Raw genomic sequence first — 26,014 nt, forward strand, 5'->3', positions numbered from 1 at the left:
TGTGAGAAGAGTCCTCTTTGAATCTTTAAGAAATACCTTCTCTGGTTTTATTTTGGTTTATGTTATTTACACTAAATGGTAACTTACCAATAGCTCATTTTACAAGTTGGTTCCTGTCTTGCACTTTGAGTAATAGCATGGAACAGCACATAGACAAGAGGAAAATTGGCGAAAGACAGGAGAAATATTTCCCCTTTTGTGCCTTTTCTGCAAAAGGGCTGGTCAACTGTTTACTGGGAAAACGTAGCCCAAGGAAAGTATAAAAAAATTGAGTGCTTAAACAGCAATGGATTTGGGGCACTCTGGAACATGGCAGATTACCAAGATTTACTGCTTTATGACTATTTTGCTCTTAGTGAACATTTATTTCACAGGTACAATCCTGCAGGATGGTGCTCAGTGCTTCCTGTTACCTTGGAGGATGGCCACATGAAAGCACCTAAGGTGCTTCTGACAAAAAGAATAGCATATGTCTTTGCTTCTACAATTCCAGAAAAATTAAAAAAATTATGACCAAATAGTATTTATATGAATGTATCCATATGCCCCCCTATATATTTCACAGTTTAAAGGTCTCAAAAAAGCACTCTATTTGGAGCATTCAACAGTTTTCTTTAAAGAAACAAACCCATATTCCCACAGCCAAATCTATTGTTTGACTCATAGAACATCTTTCTGTTATTGACTCTGAATATCTTTTGAAAACTCCTGAAAGCAAGTGGCATGCTGTTGCAGTGCAAAAGGAAATCCTTCCTAATGGTTGCTGTACTTGTATGAACACAAACACCGGTGTTATCTAATTTTGTAGGTGTACAGAATTATTTTAGCATATAAATAGAAATAACCTGGTTTAAGTTGATCAGAATTTTGGCTTCCATTGAGACAGACCTGAAACTAAATATTTGTTAATGTCTTAAATACCAGAGTCTGAGTAAACTTGATGGTGACCACAAAAACATTACCAAGTAAGAGTTAGAGAAGTTTTTTAGTCACAGATTTTGTTGCTTAATTTTATGAAGAAATTTGGGATACAGTTTTCTTTGATATTGCAACATTTAGCAGAGAAGGGTCACAATAAGCTGAAATGTCACTATCACATTTGGGAGTTGGCAACATTTATTGTACTAAATTGAATACTCACGTGATTTTTTAGTGGTGACATTTACTGGGGTGCTAGAGGGCCCTGTCCCTGCAGTGTTGTAAGCTCGAACTGTTGCAAAATAGACTGTGTTAGCTTTTAGTCCTGTGATATTTTTGGCTGTTACACTCCCACTGACTCTGACTTTACTAGCTGTGCTTTCCTTGGGATCATCGGTCCAATATAAAACCTGAAAAGCAAGAACAAAGAACAGGCAATTCACTGTTTTCCATCAATTACAGATTTGGCTGGGAAGCAGACATGCTAACAATGAAGATTTCAAGGAATATAGGATTTTTTTGTATTCAAAACTAGCAGGAAATAAAACCAAGTGTGAATATTTATAGAGAAGAAATAAAATTTCAGAGACTGAATACCAATTAAGGAAATAAATGAAATCCTTAACTTTACAGATGTCTAAAAAGAAACTTTTGATAAGGTGAGAAATTTTAAAAGCTCATTTGGTTTTATGGTTTGAATGCATTTGAAGAAAACTTTAAAAGATACAAAGAAACATTAATCTCAGTCATCCAAGAGATCTTTTAATTATTTTGTGTCCTGCCTCTGGTTTTGATTCAGGGACAGCTATTTATACCTGCTGGGTTTTTTCTACCTATGAGTAATTGATTTAGCAACATTTGTGTATAGTACATGACTCCTATTACCTTCATTTACACATTTATAATGATATGACAGAATTTAAAGTATTTCTGACTTGCTTTACTATTGGTTTATCTTATCTATAAAAAACCCTACTGTGTAACTAAAACACACAGGAATTATATCTGAGGTTACTTCGAAGTACTCCTGTTATTAATACAAAAATGTGCTCCCCCTTCATCTGCTGGAGGCACCTCTGGAATCAAGCATGTGTCCTTTTTTAGTAGCCATCACACATGATTAATCTTGAGGTTTTAATATACATTACAAAAAGTCCAGGACAGAGATGCAGTCCTGGTCTCTAAATGCTTGTGAATATCTAAGGTGAAATGTTGCTAATAAGAGTCATGTGAAGAGCTCCATTGTCTATTGACTTGGAAGCAAGGGAGGAAGAACCAGGATACAAACGTGGCCATGAAAAGGATATCTGTAAGGTGTCAGACACCAGCACTGGCTCACCTCATAGCCCAGCACCCTGCCTGTGTGCCGGTTCCATGCAATGGGCTGCCAGGAGACCTCCACCTCTGCTGCTGAAACACTCAGTGCCGAAGCCCCTGCTGGTGTTATCTGTGGCTCTGGGTGATGACAGAAAACACAGCTGGTGGAACATTTATGTTATATGTCAGGAACTGTGGGAGATTCAAGAAAAGAAGAAGAGATTCTGGGGGGAAGCAGCTCCTAGAGGCTCAGGAAACCTGGTGTGAGCTGCTAGCTTTACTACCCATTTATTGTGGAACATCAGCAAAACCTGTTTTCAAAATTGGTCATTACCCATAAGCTGGGAAATATTTTCAGACTACTCAGTTGCACTGAGTGGCTTGAAAAGCTAGACCCTCTGAAAGCTACACTTTTGAATGTCTCCTGATTTTCCCAGCTCACTCAGTGGGAGCTTCCTGGGGACAAAAAAGTTGAAACATGGTGTATACATAAAGCAATGTTGAAAACTTGCCCCTTGATTTCTTTTTTTAACTTCCATTTCCCATCTTCTGTCATGTACCTTGAGCAGGCTGCTTAATATCCCTGTGAAGATCTGTCTGGTCACATCTGGGACCTGTTGAATGCTACACAACCATCGCTAGTAAGAGTAACACGCACTACCATCTTCTCCTCAGTAGACGATGGATATGGAGCTCAGAGTCCCTTCTCCTTCATTGTTGTAGACACCAATTTTCACTTCAAAAGGAGAGAGAGGTGTAATGCATTCATTCCTATAAACATATTTGCTTGCTTCCACTGAAACCACCACTGCTTTTGTCTAGGTTGTTGAGCCAAGGGGACGAAACATAACGATGTACCCAAAACCTTCGCCATTTTGTAGCTCTTCTGGAACTGGCTGTAGTGACAAGGCAGTCAGTCAATAAGCATTTGCAAGTATACACTGTTTTAATTGAATCTTCATTCTCTGACTATATTTTAGCAGTATTGATTTAGTTGACTGTGCCTTAGAGAAGATAATAATGTTTGCTCCATCAGTCAATGTAATATTGAAATAAAAATCAAAATAATAAATCTATTGAAGCAATCAATTTAGAAACAAAAAAGCTGATCAGCACCATTAAAGTTATTGTCTTTCAGGCATGAAGTTTTCAAAATTAAAAGCATTTTACTCAGTACAGGTTGTAGCTGACTTTTTTCCCCCAAGGGATGTAGGAGTGCTAATTTTAAATAAATGATTTTTAAAGAAAAAATAAGAGTTGGCAAAGGAGCAAATGTATACACACAACAGTGGTCAGCTGTGTAACTGCCTGCATATGAGTGCAGTACTTACATATTTTTTTTCAGTCTCAAGTGCAAGAACATATTCTTATTTAAGTTTGTTACGAACAGAAATGTTATTGCAAGTCAACATGGCAAAATTAATGTTTCTATTAATAAAATCTCATGTCAAGATATGTATTAATGACTCATACTGAACAGGCAATTACATCAACGCTGTATCCAGCATGGAATTTTTTGTTTTCATGGGATAAAAATACTTCTCTGTTGGCTTCTCAAAGCAAGAGAACATTTATGAAACAAGAAAAGATCAGTAGTACATGGAGGAAGGAAGGATTTCTCAAGAAAACTTCATTTATTTTAGATCTTTGCATCAGAGTAAGGTGCATGGAAAAGCAGATATGGAAAATGGTGCAAAAAGAGGGAGAAAAACACAGAGGCAGAAGCGCAGACCCTGTGATCCCTCCTGGCTCCAATCTCCTCTCCTGCAGAGTCACTCCTGGGAGTGGGGAGCACTGATGGTGTGAGACCATGGGAGAGAAAAAAATCAGGAAGTACATCAGAAGATTTCAGGGTACTTATTTTATTATGTTCTTCAGAAATTCCTTCTAATAGTAAGCCTGGCCCGGCATAAATAACAAATGTGTCTTTCCTTAGCTGTTTTGCAAACATTAATTCCCTGATATGCCCCCTTCTATCTCTCTTCCAGTCCTGAGAGAGTTAAACGTGAGGGATGATGGTTCACTGGGGATTTATAAGAGTTCAAGCTACTTTCTGGAGCATTTAATTTGTTTTTGAGACTTCTGTGACCTCAGATTTAATCAAGATGTTTAGTGAGTTCATCACAGAAAGATGGAGAGCTGTGTTCAGTGTTGTTAGCTTGGCATAATTAGTATTTCTTCTGGCTATTTTTCAGGACACACTATGGAGTCCAACAGGATAACTTAATTGAAATGTCTCAGGTTGTTTTCAATTTTCATGTTCTTCTGCTCCCAAAGAGTAGATCAGTAGAGGAGCAAATGAAACAAAAGAGTGAAAGATACTATGGAGGAAAACTTAGTTCGGTAAAGGTGAAGTTTCACTCTGTTTGGAGCATGGACAGCGGGAAGCACTGGCAACAGTATTCATCTAGTGAGGATGCGTTTTTTTACCTCTGTTTTTTACCCTGTCACTTCCCTTCTTCCCTCAAAAGGCTGGTTAAATGGCACAGGTTTTTAGCATATGGGAGAACACAAGAAACTCAGCTGATGAATAACATCACTTTTAGTTTAATTTAATTCTTTTTCCTTTCCTTCAATACATAAGCTTGGTTGTTTCTTTGGAAAAATAATGAAGTTGAGAGAGAGAGTAGACTGCTTTTCTTGCTTAAGCTGACCTAGAAGTCTTTTTTCCTTTCTGAACAGAGGGCATCTTGTGCATCCCCTGAGACAGTTACACCTGATAGTAAGATATGTGGCCAGGCTGCCTGGCTCCTTCCCTCCAGGCTGGGTGCTCCTAATGGCATGGAGTAGCTCCTATTTTAGTCAGATGTCCTCAAAGCCAGCAGAAAGATTTAATTAGGTGAATCACATTAACTTCATGTATACTTTTCAGGGGTAATAAAAAAACAGAGGGTAGGACATGTGTTTTGGGCAGTTCTTCCATAGGGCCTTGAGTCCTGACTAAGCGTTTGCCCCATCCTTGCATGGGCTTTGCAAGAGGCTGCCTGCCTTCATCAGGATGCCTTCAGGGAGGCTACTGGGAGGCTGGAGAAGGGGGGCTCCTTCCCACACTGCTTACTTTCTACTCTCTGAAATGACCTGTGCTCACCCATTGCAACTTATAGTATGGTATTAACTGTTCTAAAAATGTATATTCTCTCCTCTCAGTGGAGTGCTGGAGAATTAAAGGGCTCATCTCCTTTAACGCATAATAGGATATGTCTTGTCGGCACAGCATTCCAGAATGAAAAACATGTAAACAAAAGTATGAAAAATGTTAATGCAGAAAATGGCCACGCAGATTAGTGTGTTAAGCACCTCCTGTACAATGAAGATAAGAGGGTTATATAGACTTCTAAACATCTTTATAACATGCCTCTTAAACTGTTTATTTTTATAAATTGTTCACTATAACACAGAAAACTTGTTGTATATCTTACAGGCTGTTTTCTCTCCAGACGCAGGATGAAATCCAGGCTCAGCCCAAGCCAATGACCAAAAGCCTTTGGATTTCAGCAGGGCTGTGATTTCACCCATGGACCCTTCCCCATTTAGAGAAGGACTTAGATTAATTGAACTAACAATTACCTCCCATGTGATGACCAGCTCAGAACGGCTCCCTCCGCCTCCACTGATGTTTGTTGGTGCCACAACAGGAACTGGAGAAGAAAATACATTGGTTCTTGCAACTACCCACAACTACTGCTGTGGGTCTCATCAACTGGATGCTAAGAGCTTTTCCTAGCTCACATGCAGCTATTCTGCCTTTTAACATGTAGAACAGGTACTATATTGTATAACAGTACATTTTAAATGAACTGAAATCATGTTTACACACTTTCAAGTTTATAAGGCTGAAGCCACAGATGTATTTGATACATGAGTACCCTGGTTCAAAAAATTAATTAAAGAAGCTACTAGCATCAAGTATCTGACATTATTATGCCTCATCAACTAATTGGCAAAATGATGTTCCATTCAGACTGTAGCTGCAACACTACTGATTTACTAATTATGCATTTGTTCAGCAAACATGCTGTTGGAACAATATATTAATTTTTTTTTAATTGACTGTATGCTTTTCTTAGGAAATTCAAAACTTGTAGTTTGCTTTTCTCCTTCTCCAAGACTGAAAGTGCCCAAAAGTTCATTGATTAGACCTTAATTTCCCCAGCACTGTCCCAAGGTGTATGGCACAATGGGTACAAGGCTGAGGTCGGGCAACATGCGAGTGTCCCGGGATGAAGGGGCTTCTCATCATTCAAATGACTCTTGGTAGAGAGGCAAAGAAAATATTAGCATTTCTTGCCTTTTGCTTTATATTTCCATAAACATGGCCGCCCCATTAGCCTATAAATATTGACAGTTTTAGGGAACTGGAGTGTGATAAAACAGATGGAATTTAGACCAGCCTTGTTCTTATGGTAAAGTTCACTACAGATCTACTTGCAAGGATGATATCATGTTCCTTTTCAGCTGCTGGGGAAGTATAAACAAGAGGACAGGTCTGGAACTGACTGAGCAGGAACCCCCTATAAGATGGCATTTATACGCTTCTCCATCTCCAAACCCTTAGTACTATTTTTAGAAATTTCAAGATGGTTTTCTTGTTCATTCAGCTTTCACTGTCTGAAAATTGGATGGGTTGAGACAGGGCTGAAGATAGGGTAGAAACTGGTGGGATGGTTTCATCTCAGAAGCTTTTTCAAAGATTTTGCAAGTTTTACAATGTCTGCCTGTCCTTCCCCATTCATCCACCTAGCATCAGCCCAGCTGCAGGAGTGGCAATAAAGGCAATAGCCCTTTCAGTTCATGGAAATTTATGTCAACCCACTATCAGTTCTAGATTCCAGTATACATATAAATCTTCATCTGATTTCATCCTCTCTAGAAATGTAGAAATTTCACAATTATTTTTTTGTGTAGTCATAAAAGTGAGTGCAGGTGCAAACAGACTAGGCTATTTTGGAGAGTTCTGCATAAGTATTCCATTTTGTCACTCACAATCAGTCTCTTACACACATCAGAGAGAAATAATCTAAGACTAAAAAGTACCATGTTTAAGGAAAAAAATGCCAAAACAGACTTTCAATGTAGTGTTTCACTGTTTCATGAACCAGTTGATGCTCAATTAGTTCATGTGTTAAATGTGCTTAGTACTTACCACATTTGCATTGGGAAAAAAATTGTACTACTGCTCAGCAGAGCCTCAACTGGGTCACAGTTGAGAAACAGATGAAAATTTACAGCTGAGTGCACTAACAGAGGCTCAATTAATTCTCAGCTCCATTTTAATGAAATGAACAGTGGCTCATTTGCATCCACAAATCTACTGATGCTCGGGTTTTAGCTGGCAAAATTGCTATTATAACAGCAAAGTTCAAATTCACCCTTTCACTGCCACACTTTTGCTGTCCACACTGTTTTCAGTTTCCTAGTCTGATTAAAACAACAACCCAAGAAAAGATAAGTTGTTACTTCTTCCACTGCAGAACAGTGTTTTGAGACAGATTTAGAGCAGTGTAGGGGTTAAGCAACTAAAACCTGGAGTCTTTCTATTCCTTTTGTTAAGCTTCAGACAGTGCTACACTTGTGCTATTGTTATGATAAATAATATTAATTTTATTGCTTCTTTTTCTTACTAGGCCTAGCCTTGTGAATCCTTCTAATCTTGTGAATAGTAAAAAACCCACTCCCACTTTAAAAGATGAAAGCTTTTACTGACTACATAGGTGGTTTTGAACATCACTTTACAAAGCCCCACAGTGGCAACAGCAAGAGAGACCTTCTCAAGAGTAATTTTGACTTCATGATCATGAGACTGAGAACACATATCTGTGATACTCTGCTGGGAAATTTAGAAAATCTGGACTCTTCCTGTCTCCAGCTTTTCTTTAGCCTTCCCTTTTCACATTGCTCTTTACTCCTTGCATGTGAATGTTTCTTAGCGTTTTCCTGCTGGAGGAAGGGCTCATCTACCACTCAGACATGCATCCCACAGACATCCAAGCCCAGGCAGGATCAGTGCATCTTTCCCTAGTAGAGGCTCTCAGGCTCTTCCCTTTACTTGGGAGCAGCCTGCAATCTGCTTTACTACCACACTGGCCAGGCAGTTCTTACTGCTGATAAGATTCACTTGGTGTCTCTCTGCAACTGGAAAGCTGGCAAAAATCTATGAAGATTGGTGTTCTAATGATCAAATAGTTTTTTCTAGCATCAGCACTCGGTATAAGTTTTTGTTTCAACAACGGGAAAAAGAACTTGTTAAATTTAAATCAACTGATTTAATACATTTTGAAGTAATTCTGCCTTGGGACAAATATTGTAGGTATTCTGTGAAAAAAATGGATACCCCTTTCTAAGGATATATGTGTTTCTACTGTATAATGTACAATACTTTATTTTGAGTTCTGTCTCGAAATGCAACTTGCCAAACTTCAGAGCTTGGCAAATGAGATAAACAGAGAAGAGAAAGTGGATTGTAAAAGCTGCTTCCATTTTACTGCTTTCTATCCTATAAGTACTGATTTTATATCTAGGAGAGAGTTGATAAGCAGAGGGCTGGGAGAAACATAAAGCAAACCAAAGGTTTGGACGTCAAATAAATTGTACCAAACTGAGCAGGTCAAAGGACTGACAGCGTCGGTCATCCAAGAATGAGTCTTCTTCCTATGAGGTTCCAAGTCCCAGAGATAGATGTGTAAAGGTTAGACAGACAGAGAGCAAGGATCCTGCCCTGGAGTCAGTGGAAGCTATTAGTTTCACTGGGTTTTGGATGCTGTAATTTATTTCCTCCAGTTAAAGCCAATATCCTGTCCCTACTGATGCTCAGGTATCAAACATCCTCTGCAGCAAAGGCTTTACATGCTTGTGCTAGGATATACCAGAGAGCTGGCTTTATCATTTTCTATGCAAGTTCCTGAACAGGGTATAAAAGCAGTTATAATCAGAAGAAAATAAATGTTGCTTCCCCATTGCTTGGATGAAATGTTGTGTGCGGGCATGTGGATTAGATACATTTTGGGACATAACAAAGGCAGGAAGCACGGGCCAGCTCCAGCCTTTATTGGTGGCCCAAAAGACCTTCAAACCACACAGCAAAGCATGTGGTACCTCAATCATGTCCAAGCATCTCTTGCATTGGTGGTGCAGGTCTGCTGCCATGAAGCCATAGCAGCCACAGACTAAAATGCCAGACAGATATGTAAGTAACCCTGTACGAGTGAGTGGCTCAGCTGCAGTGAAATTTTCACACCCTGGAGGATTCAAAGGGTCTGCATGGAAAAAACTGACAGAAACTGGGGACTTACCTGCTGCTTTAGTTTTCAGTACAGCTGATGGTCTGCTTGGCTCCCCAATTCCAACACTGTTGCTGGCAACCACACGAAACTCATACTCAACCCAAGGGCTCAATTCAACCACTGTTGCCTTGTGAGTCTTACCACTAATGACTTCAGGAACTAAAGGCAAAATAAACATGTCAGTGACAATGTATTTTTGAAATAATTAATGGTATATGCAGATTAATGTTATATGAAAGAAAACCCAAAACAACTCTCAAATTGCTCACCTGTTGAAACTACCTGCCATGCAACTGAGAAAGGAGTCCTCATCTGAACACTGTAGATCTGGACTGGACTATTATTATCTATTCCAGACTTCCAGGATAACACAGCAGTAGTGCTAGAAATATGTTCAACTTCAACATCTTCTGGTGGATCTGGGGGGCCTAATATGATTAGCATTTTAAGATGAAGAGAAAATTTGCTGCTGGAATGTGTTGGGCAATTCTTACTTTCTCAAGTCAGTGAAATTATTAATGAAGCTGCAGTTTCATAACAGCAGCACAATATCTAAATGATGGCTTCATGCCTGTATTACATTTTTCTAATTAATGAGGGGGTTTGAGTCAGGAAAATTAATGTCTTTATGTTACTAATATGAAAACTACAAACAAGGGAATGATTTTTTTTTTCGTCCGACAAAGAAAGTTACCCAATGTGCCTTTTGCTGAGCCATCCAACATTTTCAGAATTGCTATTGCATCTAATCAAAACTGAGGTTTAGAAAGAATGCAAGGTGGGACACTATGCAGATTTCTGATTTCTGCTAGGATTTAGGTGATCTGCTTCCATCACAACATTTCTCTTGCTGCTGGCAGCAACAGAAGATTAGTTAGTTGACCATGGAAAATTTTTCATACTATCTCCAAATAGCGGAAAGGAAGCAGTTCTCTTGTTTTTTTTTCCAGCCTGCACAGTGACCCAGAGATGACCAGAAAGGAGCAACAGACAGCAGTCTGCTGAAAGTAGAGGACTTCCCTATGCCCTGACATATTGACCTGTGTGGCCAGAAGAGTTTACCTTCCGAAGATGCCATGGGAGAGTTGCACAGATCTCCCTGGATTAGCTGCACACTAGCATCATGCTGGCCACAATCTCAATTCAATTCTGGGGTGAAGAGTGCAATATATATAGCATTTCACTATTGAAACGTTGAACTGATATCCTAGGAATCATTTAAACAACAGCTGACGATAAGAATTTCTAATTCCTCCAGAAGATATATGTGTTTACATTTAACAGACATACCTCTCACAATTATATCTACTGTTGCAGATTGACTGTCTAAAGTTGTTTGTACCATGCATACATATTTCCCAGAATGATGTAGCTGAATATTTCCTATCATCAAATCCCCAACAGATTCCTGGAAATACAAAAAAAGTAAACTAATCACTCACAACATGGTTTCCGTACGGGACATTTTTATAAATTGCTCCATATTAATAAAAATTCAGCTTTTAAATTAAAATATTCATAGCTATCATCAGTTTCTTTCATATGGACATTTTTATTATGGCTTCACAAATAACTCAAGTGCCTTTATGAAATTTAAGAAAGAAAAATAAATAGCTACAGCTCTTATAAAGAAACAGTGATTCACCATGCATATAAATAGCAATGGAAGAATTATGATAAATATTTGTGTCATCTAAAGACTGTGGCAAATAGTTTCATTAAGCACTAAGGAGTTTAAGAAACCTACTCTTCCAATTCTTTCAAAATGATGTAGTCCTCTATTAAAATCAATTCTACTGCCATTGAATGACCATATGAACGCCACATCAATGGAGGGGTCATGAGACACCTGGCATGGAAGGACTATGCTTTCTCCAACTGTTACATCCGTATTAGAAGGTGGAATAGTAATTACAGTCTTCTCTGTAGAGACAAAAAACCAAATCCTTTTTATTAAAATGCATATAAAAATAGTAGACTTTGAATGAGTTTTATACCATTTGTGAAATGATTTAAAATTGGCCAAAATGTTCCATAATAAAGAAAATTATTTCTAATACAGTGATGATTTCGGAACACTTACCTGTATGTAGCCTATTACTTTTGCAGTGTCAATGCAATGAGCACACTGTGCGCCTCTGAGAGCGAGCAGATGTCAGAGGCAACCTGCTAAATTAGTCATGTGTTACTTGGTAAAGCCTATAGTCAGTAGATACGATTTCAGTTGAAAAAGTGCAGACTTCATTACTAAGACTGTTAAAAATATTCCCTTGGTTCTTCAAACTTGAAAATTGCTCCTTACAGGAAACTGCAGCAACAGCAAAATCGCTGTTCATCTCTGCTTACTACATACATTGAGATCCTTAATCTATATTAATGTTAGTGGTAGTTTACTGCACAATGCTGTTTACGTTACAGCTTCAGAGAAGATATCTTCACAGACAGAGAAACTATTTATGTAATCTCTTTTAACCCCTTACACTGAGAAACAAAATTTCAGCTCTTAGTAAGGGAAGCAGTAGCTCACTCAAAGGGAAAGAAATAGGTTTATACGGCTTCACTTTTCTTGAAATGACTGGCAGACAGATTAGAGATAACAACCACTTTGGTGTAAGCAATTCCCTTGAATAAAGCTTTTGTGCACGAAAGTGTTACAAAATAGTGAGAATTTAGACACATCTATAAAATGAGAGCAGAATCTATTCAACAATATTAATATGTTCTGAAAATAATGTGAGAGGAGGAGAAGAAAATTTGCATGAACTGTATTAGCTCAGCATTCTCGCTTAACTCTGTGTTACAGTGTACTTCAAAATTCAGGATTTTGGTTTTACCGAGGCCTTGGTTCTAAAGGAATGATACATGATAGGGCATCCAACCCCTTACCTTCAAATATATCTTCATTCAGACTGTCACCATCGTTGCAGTAACTGATTAATATGTAGTTACAGACAGGGAATATGGGCTGAAACTTGAAGGGCTTCATCCCAGCATCTGAGCTGCGCTTGGTGAGTGACTGTTAATGGTACTGGTCAAGTAGAAACAAGGTAGAAAATTGCATTTTCTGCTAACCTTTTAAAATAAAGATCTCACTGGTTTCAGTGATAGACTTTCTGTAGGCATCAAGTAACATTTTCCAATGAAAACAAAGAAAGAACTTGTCTGTATTTTGTTTTTATAAACAATTTCAGTGGGTTTTTTTCCAGGTATCATTAAGTATCAGAGGTTCTCATTGAGTTAGAGCTCAGACACGGAACATGCTTTCTCGGATTTCTCTGTGTACTCTTTTCTTCACAGCCACGTGTAACTATCATTGTGGCAGCTCCACCAGCTTGTCTGAAGTCAAGGACTGCAAAAATGTGAAGGCCTCAGATGACTGTCTTAAAGATACTCGATTATTAGGTTAAAGATATCTGTTCCTTTCCCTGGAAGCAGTGTGTCAGATGCAATAAATTCCAGATGATTCAAGGGCCAAATTCTTTGTTTGCACAACTCCACTGATTTCAGCAAACACTGTCAAAGAACTTGGCTCCATAAATCTCAAATGAAGTAATTCTATCGTGAAATACAGGTAACTTTTATAGAATAATTTTGAAAACTACAGAGAACCTCCACAAAGTTTTCTTTTCTTGCTTTTCCTCCTGTACTTCTTATTCTCACAGCTGAAATAGAACTGCATGAATAACACTTTGAGGACAGAAATTCTATTACTTGCAATAATGCGGTATATGTTAAAAAAATTAAAAAGAAATAATACCCTGGTATATGTTAATAATTGGAAAATTGCTTTCATGATAGCTGGAACTTCACTTTGCCACTAGCAGGTGGAAAGGCATGATCTTCTGGTTGATATGGCCCTCCAAGCTTGGCATCTCTTCCTCCAGAGTCATCCTGCAAGACTCTCTCCTTCCTTAAACCTACAAACTGTGTTCATCTCCACACTGAGCTTTTAAAGCCAACAGAATATGTCATAGGAGAAGCAAAAGTCTTCCCCTAAATACCAAGATTGACCTTAAAGTGGAAATTCTACATTGCTCTGAATGTTTATGACACACTTTCTCCCAGGGTTTTGTCTGCTCTGTCCTTAGCTGTGCAGGAGAGTTGTCTCAACACATGTTCTCACATAAATGATACAAAAGGTTATGCCTGATTCACTAGAGGGTGTCAAAGGCTCTAGCAAGTTAGCCTGGGCTGTCCCCAACCTCTTGTAGACCCTGGGTCTGACCTCTGCAGTGGAGCTGGGAGAACCGGGAGGTGGAAACTGGTCCTCTGAAATCACTGCAAGGGTCTCCTCCACAGCTCCTATCTTATGTACAATGTAACTGCCCTGGGAATGGACAGGACTGGCCTTAATGAGACTCGTTTACAATGTCAATCAATTAGATGGGCAAGAGCATGTTTCCTGAGCCTCCCACTGCTAAGCTTAGTATTTGGATATGAGTAAACAGTGGTTACATGGTTCAGCTTCCCAGCCCTCTCAGATAGACCCCAAAGCCTGATATGAGCTCCTTGCTGCCAGGTATAAACTGCTGCTATTTTATCTGTCTTGCTTAAAGCTGATTTGAGTGTATCTATCTGTTTTGCATTGCTCTGATGACAGCCCTTTGCATAGGGTATTCTCCTAAAACTTCAAATAAAGGCATTTATACCAGGGATGAAATTCACCTTTTCTTCTTTAGTTCATACAGCATCAGTAAAACTTTCTGCTACTACTGAATTGCCTGCGTCTCAAGTTCTCCCTGTCCTTCAAATTCCTCTTTAAAATATCTACCCTTCATAAGACCCACATCACCTTTACTGCCACAAGACATAATGTCACCTAATTTTGTAACTCCTGTTTCTTTGTATTGGATGGTTGGTCACCAGGATTGGTGCATTTTGATTCTTCTACAATGCACTGTGTACAATTACAGCATTCTATAAATAAGTAAAATACTATAAATAAAATCAATTTATTTCTATGTAAAGGTCGAAGTAAGACTAAGCAAGAATGATACAAACAGTATTGCATGGAATTTGTAATCAGATTCAATAATTATATTCTAAAATCCACAGAATACAAATAGGAAATTATGTCCTGGTTTTTACAAAATCTTTAAGCCTCCACCAAAACCAGTTGTCAAGGGGTAATGGGTTTAAACTTAAACAGGGGAATTTCAGGTTAGATATATGGAAGAAGTTCTTTACTGTGAGGGTAGTGAGGCACTGGAACAGGTCGTCCAAAGAAGTGGTAAATGTCCCATCCCTGGCAGTGTTCAAGGCTGGGTTGGACAGAGCCTTGTGCAACATTGTCTAGGGTGAGGTGTCAGTCGGGGGTGGAAGTAGATGATCTTAAGGTCCTTTCCAACCCAACCCATCCTATGATTCTACATTTTCATCGTACAGGAAGGGGCCATTAGCTCCAGCTGGCTGTAATAAAACTGGCTGGGAATTTTTTGAACAACTTCATCAGATCCTTCCAGTAATAATATTATTGCCTCATTAGGTCTGTCATGTAATTTCTTGTGTCATTTTTTGATCACACATGCAAAAAGATCAGAAATGAGACACCTGCAATCCTGTTAGAAAAGGTTATTGGAAGGAATAAAAATTCCAGAGATCATTTATCTGTTAAATCCTATTGAATGCCTCTTCAGGGAAAAGATAAATATTTAAAAAAAAAAAAAAAAAGCATTCTACGGAACCCTCAAGTGAACTGACATTTTTGAATATCAGAACATGAAGGTTTCTTCTTATAACACAACAAATCCCAACATCTATATCCCATTAGTATTCTAAGAAGTCTACTTACTTATTGGCATGAATCTATCTGCTCCCACCAAATAAATATTGAAAACTGTCCTTTACTGAATTATACTGGTTTGTGTGTGAGTTGTTGGGATTTTTTTAGTAGTATTAGCAAAAAATCCATTTTATTATGGTTTTATTATCCTTTCCTATTTCTTGTTCTAGCCTGCTCATATCCAGTGATAACACTGACATAGAGTGGTTCACTTGTGCAATATTTTCTGCTTCTTTTATGGGGTTGTCTTTAAGACTTCCACCTCCAATACTTTTAAAAGCTTTTAAAAGCTCTTGGTTCTACATTATCTATCTATCTTGCTTAGCAACTGCAGACATGCAATACATGGCAAATCCCATTCCCGAGGAGAAAATAGATAAGATGATGTGAGTGCTGGAGGTATAATAGAGACTTCTCGCACAAAGAATAAACAACTCAATGAGCAGCAATAAACTTAATTTGCACATTAGATATGCTTTTCCAAGTTCTGACATTTCAGTTGAAAATAATGCTGAAGCAATGAGGCCTATAATTGAACAGCCAAAACTTCTCCAGAGGGGAAACAAAAACAAATGTTCCCTGCAAACAAGATCATTTTTATACCATGTTGTTACTCAGTGTTTTAATAAACTTCATAAATGCCAAACAAAATATTTTTTCCATGTTTTAATGCAATTTTCCCATATTGCTCCATTAGGATGTATGTATGTGATATGTGAAATGGTATATAACCTTAATGAAGTCAGAGCTGCCTAAACCCTAAACCTCTTGGTTTATTCATTGCTAGCTGTGCTGTAACATTGTCTCAGATTACACGTTGCACTGCATCAATGCTAATTGCTCTTTCATACTATGAGTATGAAAAAGAATTTTGCCAGATGCAGTAGGTTAGGGAGGAGGTCATGCCTGTGGGCTACAGCAACCATTCTGAAGTCAGTGGAAAGAAGAATATTAAGAAAAAAGAGATAGTTACAAATTACATGTAATAATGTGCTCTTCTTGTAACTACAGACATTATTATTATTAGCTGTTTTGCAAAACCGATTAATATGCTTACTATAAGCTCAGAAATTCCACTTTTTAACTTGTTCTTCTCACTTAAAATCAACAAATATGAATACTTTTATAAGCAAATATCTGTACTGAAAAGATTATGCTGCAGCAAATAGAAAAAAAACATAGTAAGTGTGCCTCAGTGATCAAAGATCAGAGCATAGTCATTTCATATGCTGCTCATAGAAATTTCTATACAAAAAACGATCTCTTTTCATGTCCTCCAGCTCTGGACTACTCCATCTGAGCAAGAAGTTTCTACAAATTCTTTTTACTCATGGAGATAGACCATCCATCAGCACAGCAAAAATTCGAAGCAAAGGATTGCTTTGGACATAATGTACTCTAATGTGTTCTACAATGTATTTAAGTGTGTTTCAAAGAAGGGTGAAAAATACTGCAGGGAAGACACTGCCCCGCAGAGCATCACTGGACTGGGACCGGAGCCAGAGTGTGTCGTCACACCACAAGCTCAAACCCAGCATAGACAAAGCTGCAGCTTTGGAGGGAAGGAGGATTACAGCAGACATGACCATTTAATCTGATGTGCCTCCTAGCCCATAACTTGATTTTCTGGATGTTTAAACTGATAATTGCAGGATGGCTGTTAGGGAAGTTATTTATACATTTCCAACTAAAGCATTGCAACATCTCCAAATAAAATTCTTCGCCTCACCAAAGTGGTCTGAAGAACTGACTTAGTTGTTGAACTTGCCTGTGCCTCCCAGTTCTCTCAGCCATGACTTTGTACAACTCCACTCCAGCTGGAGAAGACCTGAGACCAGTGAGGGCATGCAATGAAGATAGAGGGGGAAAGGACAGAAGATGGTAGCTTGGCTTTCCAGTCCTAAGACTTTTTTCTGGCTTATATGCAAGTGCTAGAAAATGTGACTGTGCAAGTGCTACAAAGGTAGACAATTACCTGCACTTAGAGCCTTAATCAAAAATAAGGAGAGGAAAAAAAGGAAAAATAGAAGAAGAAAGCATGACTGGCATTGGAGCTGGAAGTATTGTGCAGCCAGGCCAGTCCTTGCTGACATCCATTAAAAGTTTGGGAAACATCATGCGTAACTATGTAGCCTCACTTTGGCACATCTCATCAGATTTCATCAGTCATTTTGTCTTAGAGGACATAGCATTTGGCTTCTTATAATGATCCTGGTGGGACAAGTTCATAGTAATGACTCTCAAAGAGGCAAGTCACTTTCTTTTTAAGGAGACAATTAAAATTTTATCTCATATATATAATGGAGAAGAAAATAATGGTAAGGTGAGAGAAGGTTGTTCTTCATTCCCCCTTCAGAAAAAAAACTGTTTAGTTACACTAACCTGTAGTTAACAGTTGAAATGGTTTCATTAAACCAAAATGTAATGTAAGAACAGATAAGCAAAAAATCAAATGCCTAAAAGGGGTGTTCTGTGAAATGAGGTGTCTTAGTACTAACATCCAGGAAAGCAAACTAGTCTGAAAGTGTAGAAGATACCCTAACAGAACCCTTGTTTTATTATTAATACAGCAATATGACTGGGAGAGGGCTGTGGAAGACGGCCATTTAAACATGCAGAATTAGAAGCCCTGAAAAGGGCCAAAGAAGAGTTTTTGCTTAGCTCTGATTTGTTGTGGAGTTATTTACCAAAGTAGTATACAGCAGATGGGGTGCAAGGAAGGAGTGGGTGGCTTCAGGACCTGCAGGAATGCAACTTGTGCAACATCTATCTCTCCTATGCTAAAGAAAACAAACCCACCCAGTTTTCAGATTACTTCATAACATCTTATTTCTTTTTGGCACCCCAGCCTTAAAGTCTCTTGTGTAGTCTCAGATGTGATATAAATGGTAAATGAGCTGAATAAACTTATCCCAGCACACTGCATAGGGTACACTGAACCTCCACACTGCCTCAGTGTCATATCAAACTCTGGCCTGCAATAGTTCAGCCCATACCTGCAATGTCTAGATAGTACTGCGGTGAAAATATCATCATTAATGTTACCTCCTGTTTCTGTGGATATCTTGGGAGACCTCCCTGATAAACAAATTGATCATCGGAATGGTGTAGTCATGAGGTTTTCTTTGCTAGAGGCAGTGGTGAGCTCAGTTTCAGCTTTAAACTGCAAGCAAAAACCTGTCAATACTAGCACTGATTGGCACAGACTTGGGCATCCTAATGAAAAAAGGCACCTTTTAATATTCACAAAGCACAAAAAAAGACCAAAACCTAAAGTACCTTTCACAATCAGGTTCCCTGAATTTCTGGCAACTCCAAACTGATTTGTTGCTATACAGGTGTACACCCCAGCATCTGATTTGGTGATGTTATAGAGCTTGAGACTGCCATCCTCCAGTAAGATGACCCTGGGGAACAAAACAAAATAGAAGAAAAAACCACTTCTGTTACAGGACCTATAATAGAAATGCAATGCTACTTTTAATATTTAAGTTCTTCTATTATACTTTTTCTCTTCCACAGCAAGCTGAATACGTATCAAGCGATTTTCACCTCTGCTTATTATTGATTTCTATATCAGGAATGTTATATTGACATACTGGAGCTGACTGTTAACTTGTCTAGCTGACTTTCTTGCAGTAAAATTTGGAGTCTCAAGAGAAAGAAGGAAGACCCAAGTTGTTACCTAATTGTGCTATATTTTACCATGTTGGTTTTTTTTTATTTCAGATCCCAATGCTCCCATGCCATACTAATATTGTGTCTGAGCCCAGTTGCTTCTGCAATTTTGTCAGGGTTATTAAAAGATATTAGCAGGCTAGCTGAGATGTTGAAATGCCATCTCACAAGCCAAGAAGCCAGATCAAATACATCGCTGTCTCATGGGGCCTTCAAATCACCTTATTAGTCAGTATGTTGTTTACAACAATTTGCAGAGTATTGAGTAAATTGCATTTAATAGTAATTTTACGACCACTCCTGGGTTTTATGGACAAAATTAATTTCTAAGCTTGTTCATATGCTTCTTCATGTCAATGAGATACTTTAGGATGTAAATCAGTACATTGTTCAGTTTCCCTTACGTAACCTTTCACTGCATGCCTGGCACCTCTTTGCTTTTATGTACAAGGAGAGCAGTTCGGGGTTTGGGAATTTTCTTCACAAATATACAGAACACATATATAACAAGGGTAGGGAATTTAAAATTGAAAGCTGAATTAGGTAAGCAATGAACTTTAGGACAGAAAATAATGTTTTATTAGTTTTGGTCAGTTCTTCTATCCACGTATTGCACCTGGTAGATGTTGAAGTTTTTGACCAAATTTTTCTGAGTTTAGTAGGACAGTGGGCTGAAAAACATGAAGTTCTTGGAAACTTCATGAAAATGGGGTCAGGGTCTATATGTACAGCCCCTCTTGCCAGTAAGGCCACTGCATGAGCACACTCCTTAGTAGGCATCAGAGAATCTGCACCCAAACAGGGAAGAGCTGCACTCAGATGTCACACTTTCTTACATCTGACAAAATACAGCTGTAAGTCACAAATTCTCAGGAAATCAGGCTTCATTCATTCCGGTGCTCACATAAGCACTGCATTATTTTTTTATATTCCTCTTTTAATTGACATTTAAACCTAATACAAGAATCCTTTTATAAAAAGAAAATATCTAATTCATGCATCACAGCTTGGGTATTCAATATTTATTACTAACAACATAAGATTGGATGATGTAATGAATTATTAAAGGAAATGAACAATAACAAGAGCAGAAGTTGAAGCTGGCAGTAATATCATAGCCATTAAACACCAAAAAAAAAAAAATCATAGTGTCTTGCTGCATTCCACTCTGGTATTTGTATGCTTGTAGCTATATGCATAACACACATTAGATCTTGTTCTGCTTCCTGTTACATGCTCCCAGCCTCTCAACTGATGTAGAGAAGTGCTAGACTTGGATTTCTGGGGGTCTTCTCACGTACATCCCCCCAGTTTCATGTCTCCCACGCTCGTCTGACCTTACCCTGACAAAAGATCTGCCCCTGAGCAGGGCAGGGGTGGATTTAGGAATGAGAAAAGCTGAGATGTCCTTGTGGTGCTGGGCACTCTGCTACTGGGACATAGAGCTGAGAGGGGAGGGGATTTAGGCTTGAATGAAAAATCTTTGTTTCCTTGGCAATAATCACCAGGTACTGCAGCAGTTGTTTGCATGCAATTTGTTATATGATGAGAAAAGACGTTCAGGTTTAATAATCCATCATATATCCATATTAAACTAGAAAGGAGCAAAATATGAAGCAACAAAGTATGCTCTTCACTATAATGATGTATCAACTAAATGACATTTTTCAGATAAGGAAGGATGAATAATCATGACAGAAGTGAGACCCTGCTGTATCCATGATGCTGTGCATTAAAACAAGAGACTATGGGTGCCTCTCCCTCTCAGCATGGGGACACATCTGATGACAGTGTTCCAAAGGCATGTTTAAGTATTTAACATTTGCAAGTATTCCACCTGTGCCTCTGCAATTTTCTTTGCACTAATGATGCATTTGTTCACATCCATTTGCACCAGCCACAAGAAAAAAACCTCATTAGAAACTGCTGGTGATAAAATAGTTGATTCAATTGACTGGTTAGCTAACATATAGTGGCTTCATCAAAGAGTATCAAAAGACATTCAAGTGTGAGTCGGCAAATGTTCATAAATCAGATACCTGAGTAATACGTTATAACAAGTTGCTGTAGTGTCTTTCTCAACATCAAATATTGATGCCCTGTTATTTTTACTGCAGTTGCACCTAAAAGATCTACGTACAAATTGGAATCCAGAAGTGGGCATGAGGCAAGAAAAAGACAGTCCCAGTCCCCAAAATCTTCTAGTGTAGGTAAATACACAGGAAAAAAAATAGTCTATGAAAATCAGATTATTACAGGGGAGAATCATGGAATGCACATGCTCTGAGCTTAGCCCCCTGTGGATTTCTGGCTAGGGCTCTTTCACTGAAGTTTAGTCATGTCTTGCTCAGATTTTTTTCCTCTATACTTCATTAGGAATTGAAACCTGAATAATTCCCAGGTTCCTCGTCTATCCACTAGGAGGGGTTCGTACCCACTCAAGAGCTGACGAGGTGATGTTTGATCTGAAGAAATGCTGTTCTGAAACAATATTTCAATGGCTGGGCAGGAATGGCTCTTTCAGTGGATCAAAATGTAGCTTAGCAAAGAGATACCATGAGTTAGTAAAAGCTTCAGAGTTGTTTGAAACAGAGGTCACGCTACTTAAAGACAATTAGGGAGCTAGCAGTAAATAAGATACTCAGGTTGAATTTATGTAAAAGCACAAAGGACTCTAGAGTAATTAGTTAACAGGAAAGGGAATTAAAGGGAAAAAAAAAAAGTGAGCAATTTCCAGCTGTACTGAGGTCTGCGTTAGGAGAGGGATGAGAAAGCAGAGCACAGCAGAAAATCAAGATGATGCCTTTCAAACGCAAGAAGAAAACCTCGATGTGATATATCCAGCCAGCTGCCATGAACAACAAAGTTGCCATAAACTTCCCCAGACTCATGACTTTATATCATGACTGGGTTCAGAGGGGCTGCACTTTATCCTTGTCTGTTTGTCTTTCAAATAATGGAACTGTGATTCTGAAGGCAATGGAAACATTTCCTTTAATGGGCTTTGGATCAAGTTCTAACAAGCGTATTAAAAAGAAGCTGTGAAACTCATCTCACCTGCTGAAATTCTTTCTGAAAACTGCTACTTTTCACAACATTTTAGACTGCATGAAGGCTACAGATAATAATACGTAGCATTTGCATCAGAAGACACAGTAATTCCAAATACTGAGACAAAACAGGAAAGTTTATCTTGTCCAATATAATGCAGGTAGAATATTTTGTCTGCCAGGAAAACTGGACTTCTCTCAGTAAGTAAGTAAGTGTCTGTTGAGGGACAAAAAACAAAAGATCTGAGGCAGATCTGATAAATGCATCCCTGAGAAAGAAAGAGAAGAAGGAAGGATGAAATATGCTACTTGGGACACAGCTGTTCGTAAAGCCCTGTTGCAGCAAGGGATTGCTTAAGCATAAGCCTAACTCTAAACTAGCATCTCCGACTGGCAAAATGCTTGAATTCTTATCAGACTAATGCCAACACCCACGTTCCTGCCTAAACTACCCAGGTGCTACCTCTGGGTAAACAGCTCAATTAGGCAAAGTTGCTATGACAAAAAGAAGAGATGAAAATCCAGTTACATAAATCCATACAAAGGTACTACACACAAGAGCTAATTAGAAATACCCAAAAATATCATTCAATATCTAGCGATCCTGGGAATTTACCCTGCAGAAAGATGGATATGTTGGGTGCAGTTCATTCATGTGGACCACAGGAGCATAAGGAAACCTCTTAAAGCCCAGTTCACAAATGTGTCTAGTCAATTTTGCACCTGCAGGAAGCCCCTGGCAGAAGGTTAGGGCAGGGTAAGGATGAAGCAGCAGGAACCATGGTCCTTTCCCAGCACCGAGTGACCCAGGATTTGGATCTAGAGATTATGCCTATCTATATTACACGAAATCTGTCTTCAGGAATTACTCCAAAGACCTTTGAGTCTCTCCCAACCTTTAGTCTCACAACAGTTTGTGAGAAGTTTTTCTCTAGTTTATTTAAATGACCTCCTTTAGTTTTTAATCTACTCATTCCATTGGATTGATCCACATCCTTGTCCTCTCTGAGTAACTCCATTATTACAGAAAGGGAAAACAAGCAACCTATCCCAGGTCTGCTAGAGTCAAAACTCTGCATAACGTTCAAAAAGAATAGTTTGCAATGTTTCTGTAGAAGACAGACTGGGAAGAAGTGAGAGCTCATTAAAATTGTCACACATACTTTTTAAGTAAAGAACTTGAGAAATCAAGCAGGGTTGATAGGTACAGCTTTTAATTAACCAGGCCAAACAAACCATCTCCAAAAGTGTTGTCTCATGTGAACAAAAGAGTGTTGATGGCTATTTGCTTTGATCTTAAGAGCATGAAAGAATAATATGTATTTAACAAAGCTGATAGAAAAATAAAATCTGAGAAAAGAAAGAGGTGTCAACTCATTAGATTTTAAGGTATAGCAGAAGTAAATTTTGTGCATTGCTATACTGTTCAGCCAATCTGTTTTAGAGGTGTGATTTTAATTCATAGATGTGTATTACATTAACTCAATACAGCAAACGTCTTTGAAATCCCCATCAAAATTGTTTGACCTGTACTGGTGTAAAACTGGGGGCAAACCAAGCTTACATCTGCAGGTTTCAGCACTGCCAGTAGGGTAGCTATCTCTTCAAGGGTGTAAAGTAATTCCTTTCAAAATAAAGTAACCCTGATACTTAATGTAAAGATTCACTCTTCTGTCTGCCTCTAACATCAAGTGTCTGACACCTCACAATGTTATTGAAGTCATCATCATAGCACTGTGCAGATAAAAAGGGAGTATACTGGATCTGATGAAATCAGAGGCAAAGTAATTTTTATTATCTGAGAAATCCTATTTGAAACGGTGTCTTCTCAGTCTCACTTTACTGCTCAAGAGCAAAAACACTCTTGCTTTCATAGGCTATGAAAAGATATATATTCAGATATGCTAGCAGACATTGACACTATAACTGACTTTTCTAATTTTACAAAGATTGAGAAGCATGAGAGAGGATGAATTAAAAAGTACAAGGTAAAGTAAGTGAGGAGCAGAAACATGAGCACAGCTCTCAAGTGAGTCAGAATTACTAGTGATTTATGCAGATGTAAATGTGAGTAAAGTCTGACTGAGTGAATGAATTGTACCTACTGATGACAGCTCTGGTATTTTTGAAAAGGTCCCACTGAGTCCCATCTGAGATTCAACTGTCTGTGTTATATGGTAATGATCTTTGTACCTGTTTATCCTATTCTGAGTGTAATTTGTATGCTAATAGTATTGCCATTTAATAAACTGTGCTTAAAAGAAGACTTTCCTTATCTGCATGTAGATATAAATGAGCTTCAGATTTGACTGACAATGAACTGGAAATAAAATAAATGCCATTAAACTATGCATTAACTATTCAGATCAAAACAAAATTACACAATCTAGCTGAATACTCTTATTAAAATATTTTAGAAAAGAATACTATTAGCAGTGATAGAAGGTGACACTATAACGCTGTTCCTTGCTATTTCCTAAATTTCCCATCTGTTCCTAAAAATGAACATTTTTTTTGCATAGAATCTCTGTAATTTAGGACCACAAATATTTATGTAAATATAAACAGACATCTGAACTGAGTTGTACTCCATCATAAAGCTTCCAGACAAAATACATTCTTTTCAGGAGATGGTGCTCCCTTTAACGTAAAATAACAAAACTGGCTTTGCCCTGTTTTTAACATACTCAAGTATTAAATGTGAGACAGATGTTCTCATGTGATGACCAAAGAAAAAAGTTACAAAAATGATATGTCTCTAGATGTGTCTAAATCTATTGTAGCAATATGTCTCAAAACTTGCAGCTGGGGAATACTGGACAACAGCACCTCTATGTGTATGGGAAAGAAAGAGGTGCCAACCAACTAGTTTAGTCATGAAATAAAATAAACAAGCAACCCCAAAACATGTTTCTTGCTGTGTTTTAATCTTTTCAGCTTTCTAAATCTTTGTGATAGCTTCAAGGTGCTTGTGAGCCTGGTCATCCTCAGTCTGCTGTGTTAAACAAATACTCATGTTTCTGGTCTTTTCCCACACAGAGAACTTGGTCTTGTGTCACATTTACAAGATATGGCCACTTTATGGCTCTTCTCTTTCCTGCATCTGTCCTTGCCCTATTTCAAATCTGCATCTAAACAGTGCATATCGTGAGAGGAGAGATGTAGTAGAACCCTGGACTGAGATAAGAGCTAACCTTTGCATGTCCTGGCAAAAAGAAAGACTTCTTGGTTATTAGTCGACCTTGTGGACAGGACGTAATGAAACACCGTATTTATGTAGCCATACATTGGTTAGTTTGAGCATTCATAACACAAAGATAGTGATGAAGTAGAACATGAGAAGGAAAGGATCAGGAACTAGACTTTGCAAAATTCTGTGGTGATAATCCATGTAGAAAATGAACTGAATTACCAAAGAAAATGGTTGCCAATTTTTCTATTAGCCAACAAATTCTGCTAGTTTTATGAAATCTTTATAACTCTGGTACATCAGAGAAAAGTTCTTTCAGCACGGGATGGTATGCCCCCATTACTAGTATTCAATATAATCCCACCATTAATGATTATTTTTATGATTCAGACATTATTAGGAGTTTAGACAGCCATTCGTACAACCAAATTCACTCCAGATGTAAAACTAAGCCCTTAATATGGGACTTAAGTAGAATTTAAACAGTACATAAAGCCCTGAATTACCCTCTGTGTGGAAGTTCAACTCACTTACAGGAATGTTCCCTATCTTCTCGTCAGAACATATTTCAAAAATAAAAGTACAATAAAACCTGCTGTTAAAGTATTCTATATATACAACAAGCAACTGACACCAGGTATGCAATGTGGTACTGGCTTCCTTTCAGAAACCCTGCATGGCATGTTCATGTGCGCATACATCCATTGTAGATATTGGGTGAACAGTGTTCATCTTCAGTGATTTCAACTCCCATGCTGATGACTCATCTTCCAGCTGCACATATCCTTGCTCTCATGTC

At 38.3% G+C, this 26,014-nt stretch overlaps 1 protein-coding gene across 1 annotated transcript in view; it reads right to left on the minus strand.

The window, feature by feature from the left end:
• Positions 1–26,014, minus strand: part of LOC115614361 (contactin-6-like) — a 96,548-nt gene that overhangs the window by 16,406 nt on the left and 54,128 nt on the right. The window contains 9 exon segments of the mRNA XM_030501153.1: positions 1,142–1,328; positions 2,258–2,373; positions 2,897–3,131; positions 5,803–5,873; positions 9,525–9,674; positions 9,785–9,943; positions 10,806–10,923; positions 11,263–11,438; positions 18,577–18,704. Of these exon segments, the coding sequence (XP_030357013.1) occupies positions 1,142–1,328; positions 2,258–2,373; positions 2,897–3,131; positions 5,803–5,873; positions 9,525–9,674; positions 9,785–9,943; positions 10,806–10,923; positions 11,263–11,438; positions 18,577–18,704 (1,340 nt within the window).

This window comes from Strigops habroptila, chromosome 11, assembly GCF_004027225.2.
Source record: "Strigops habroptila isolate Jane chromosome 11, bStrHab1.2.pri, whole genome shotgun sequence".
Taxonomy (NCBI): Eukaryota; Metazoa; Chordata; class Aves; order Psittaciformes; family Psittacidae; genus Strigops; species Strigops habroptila.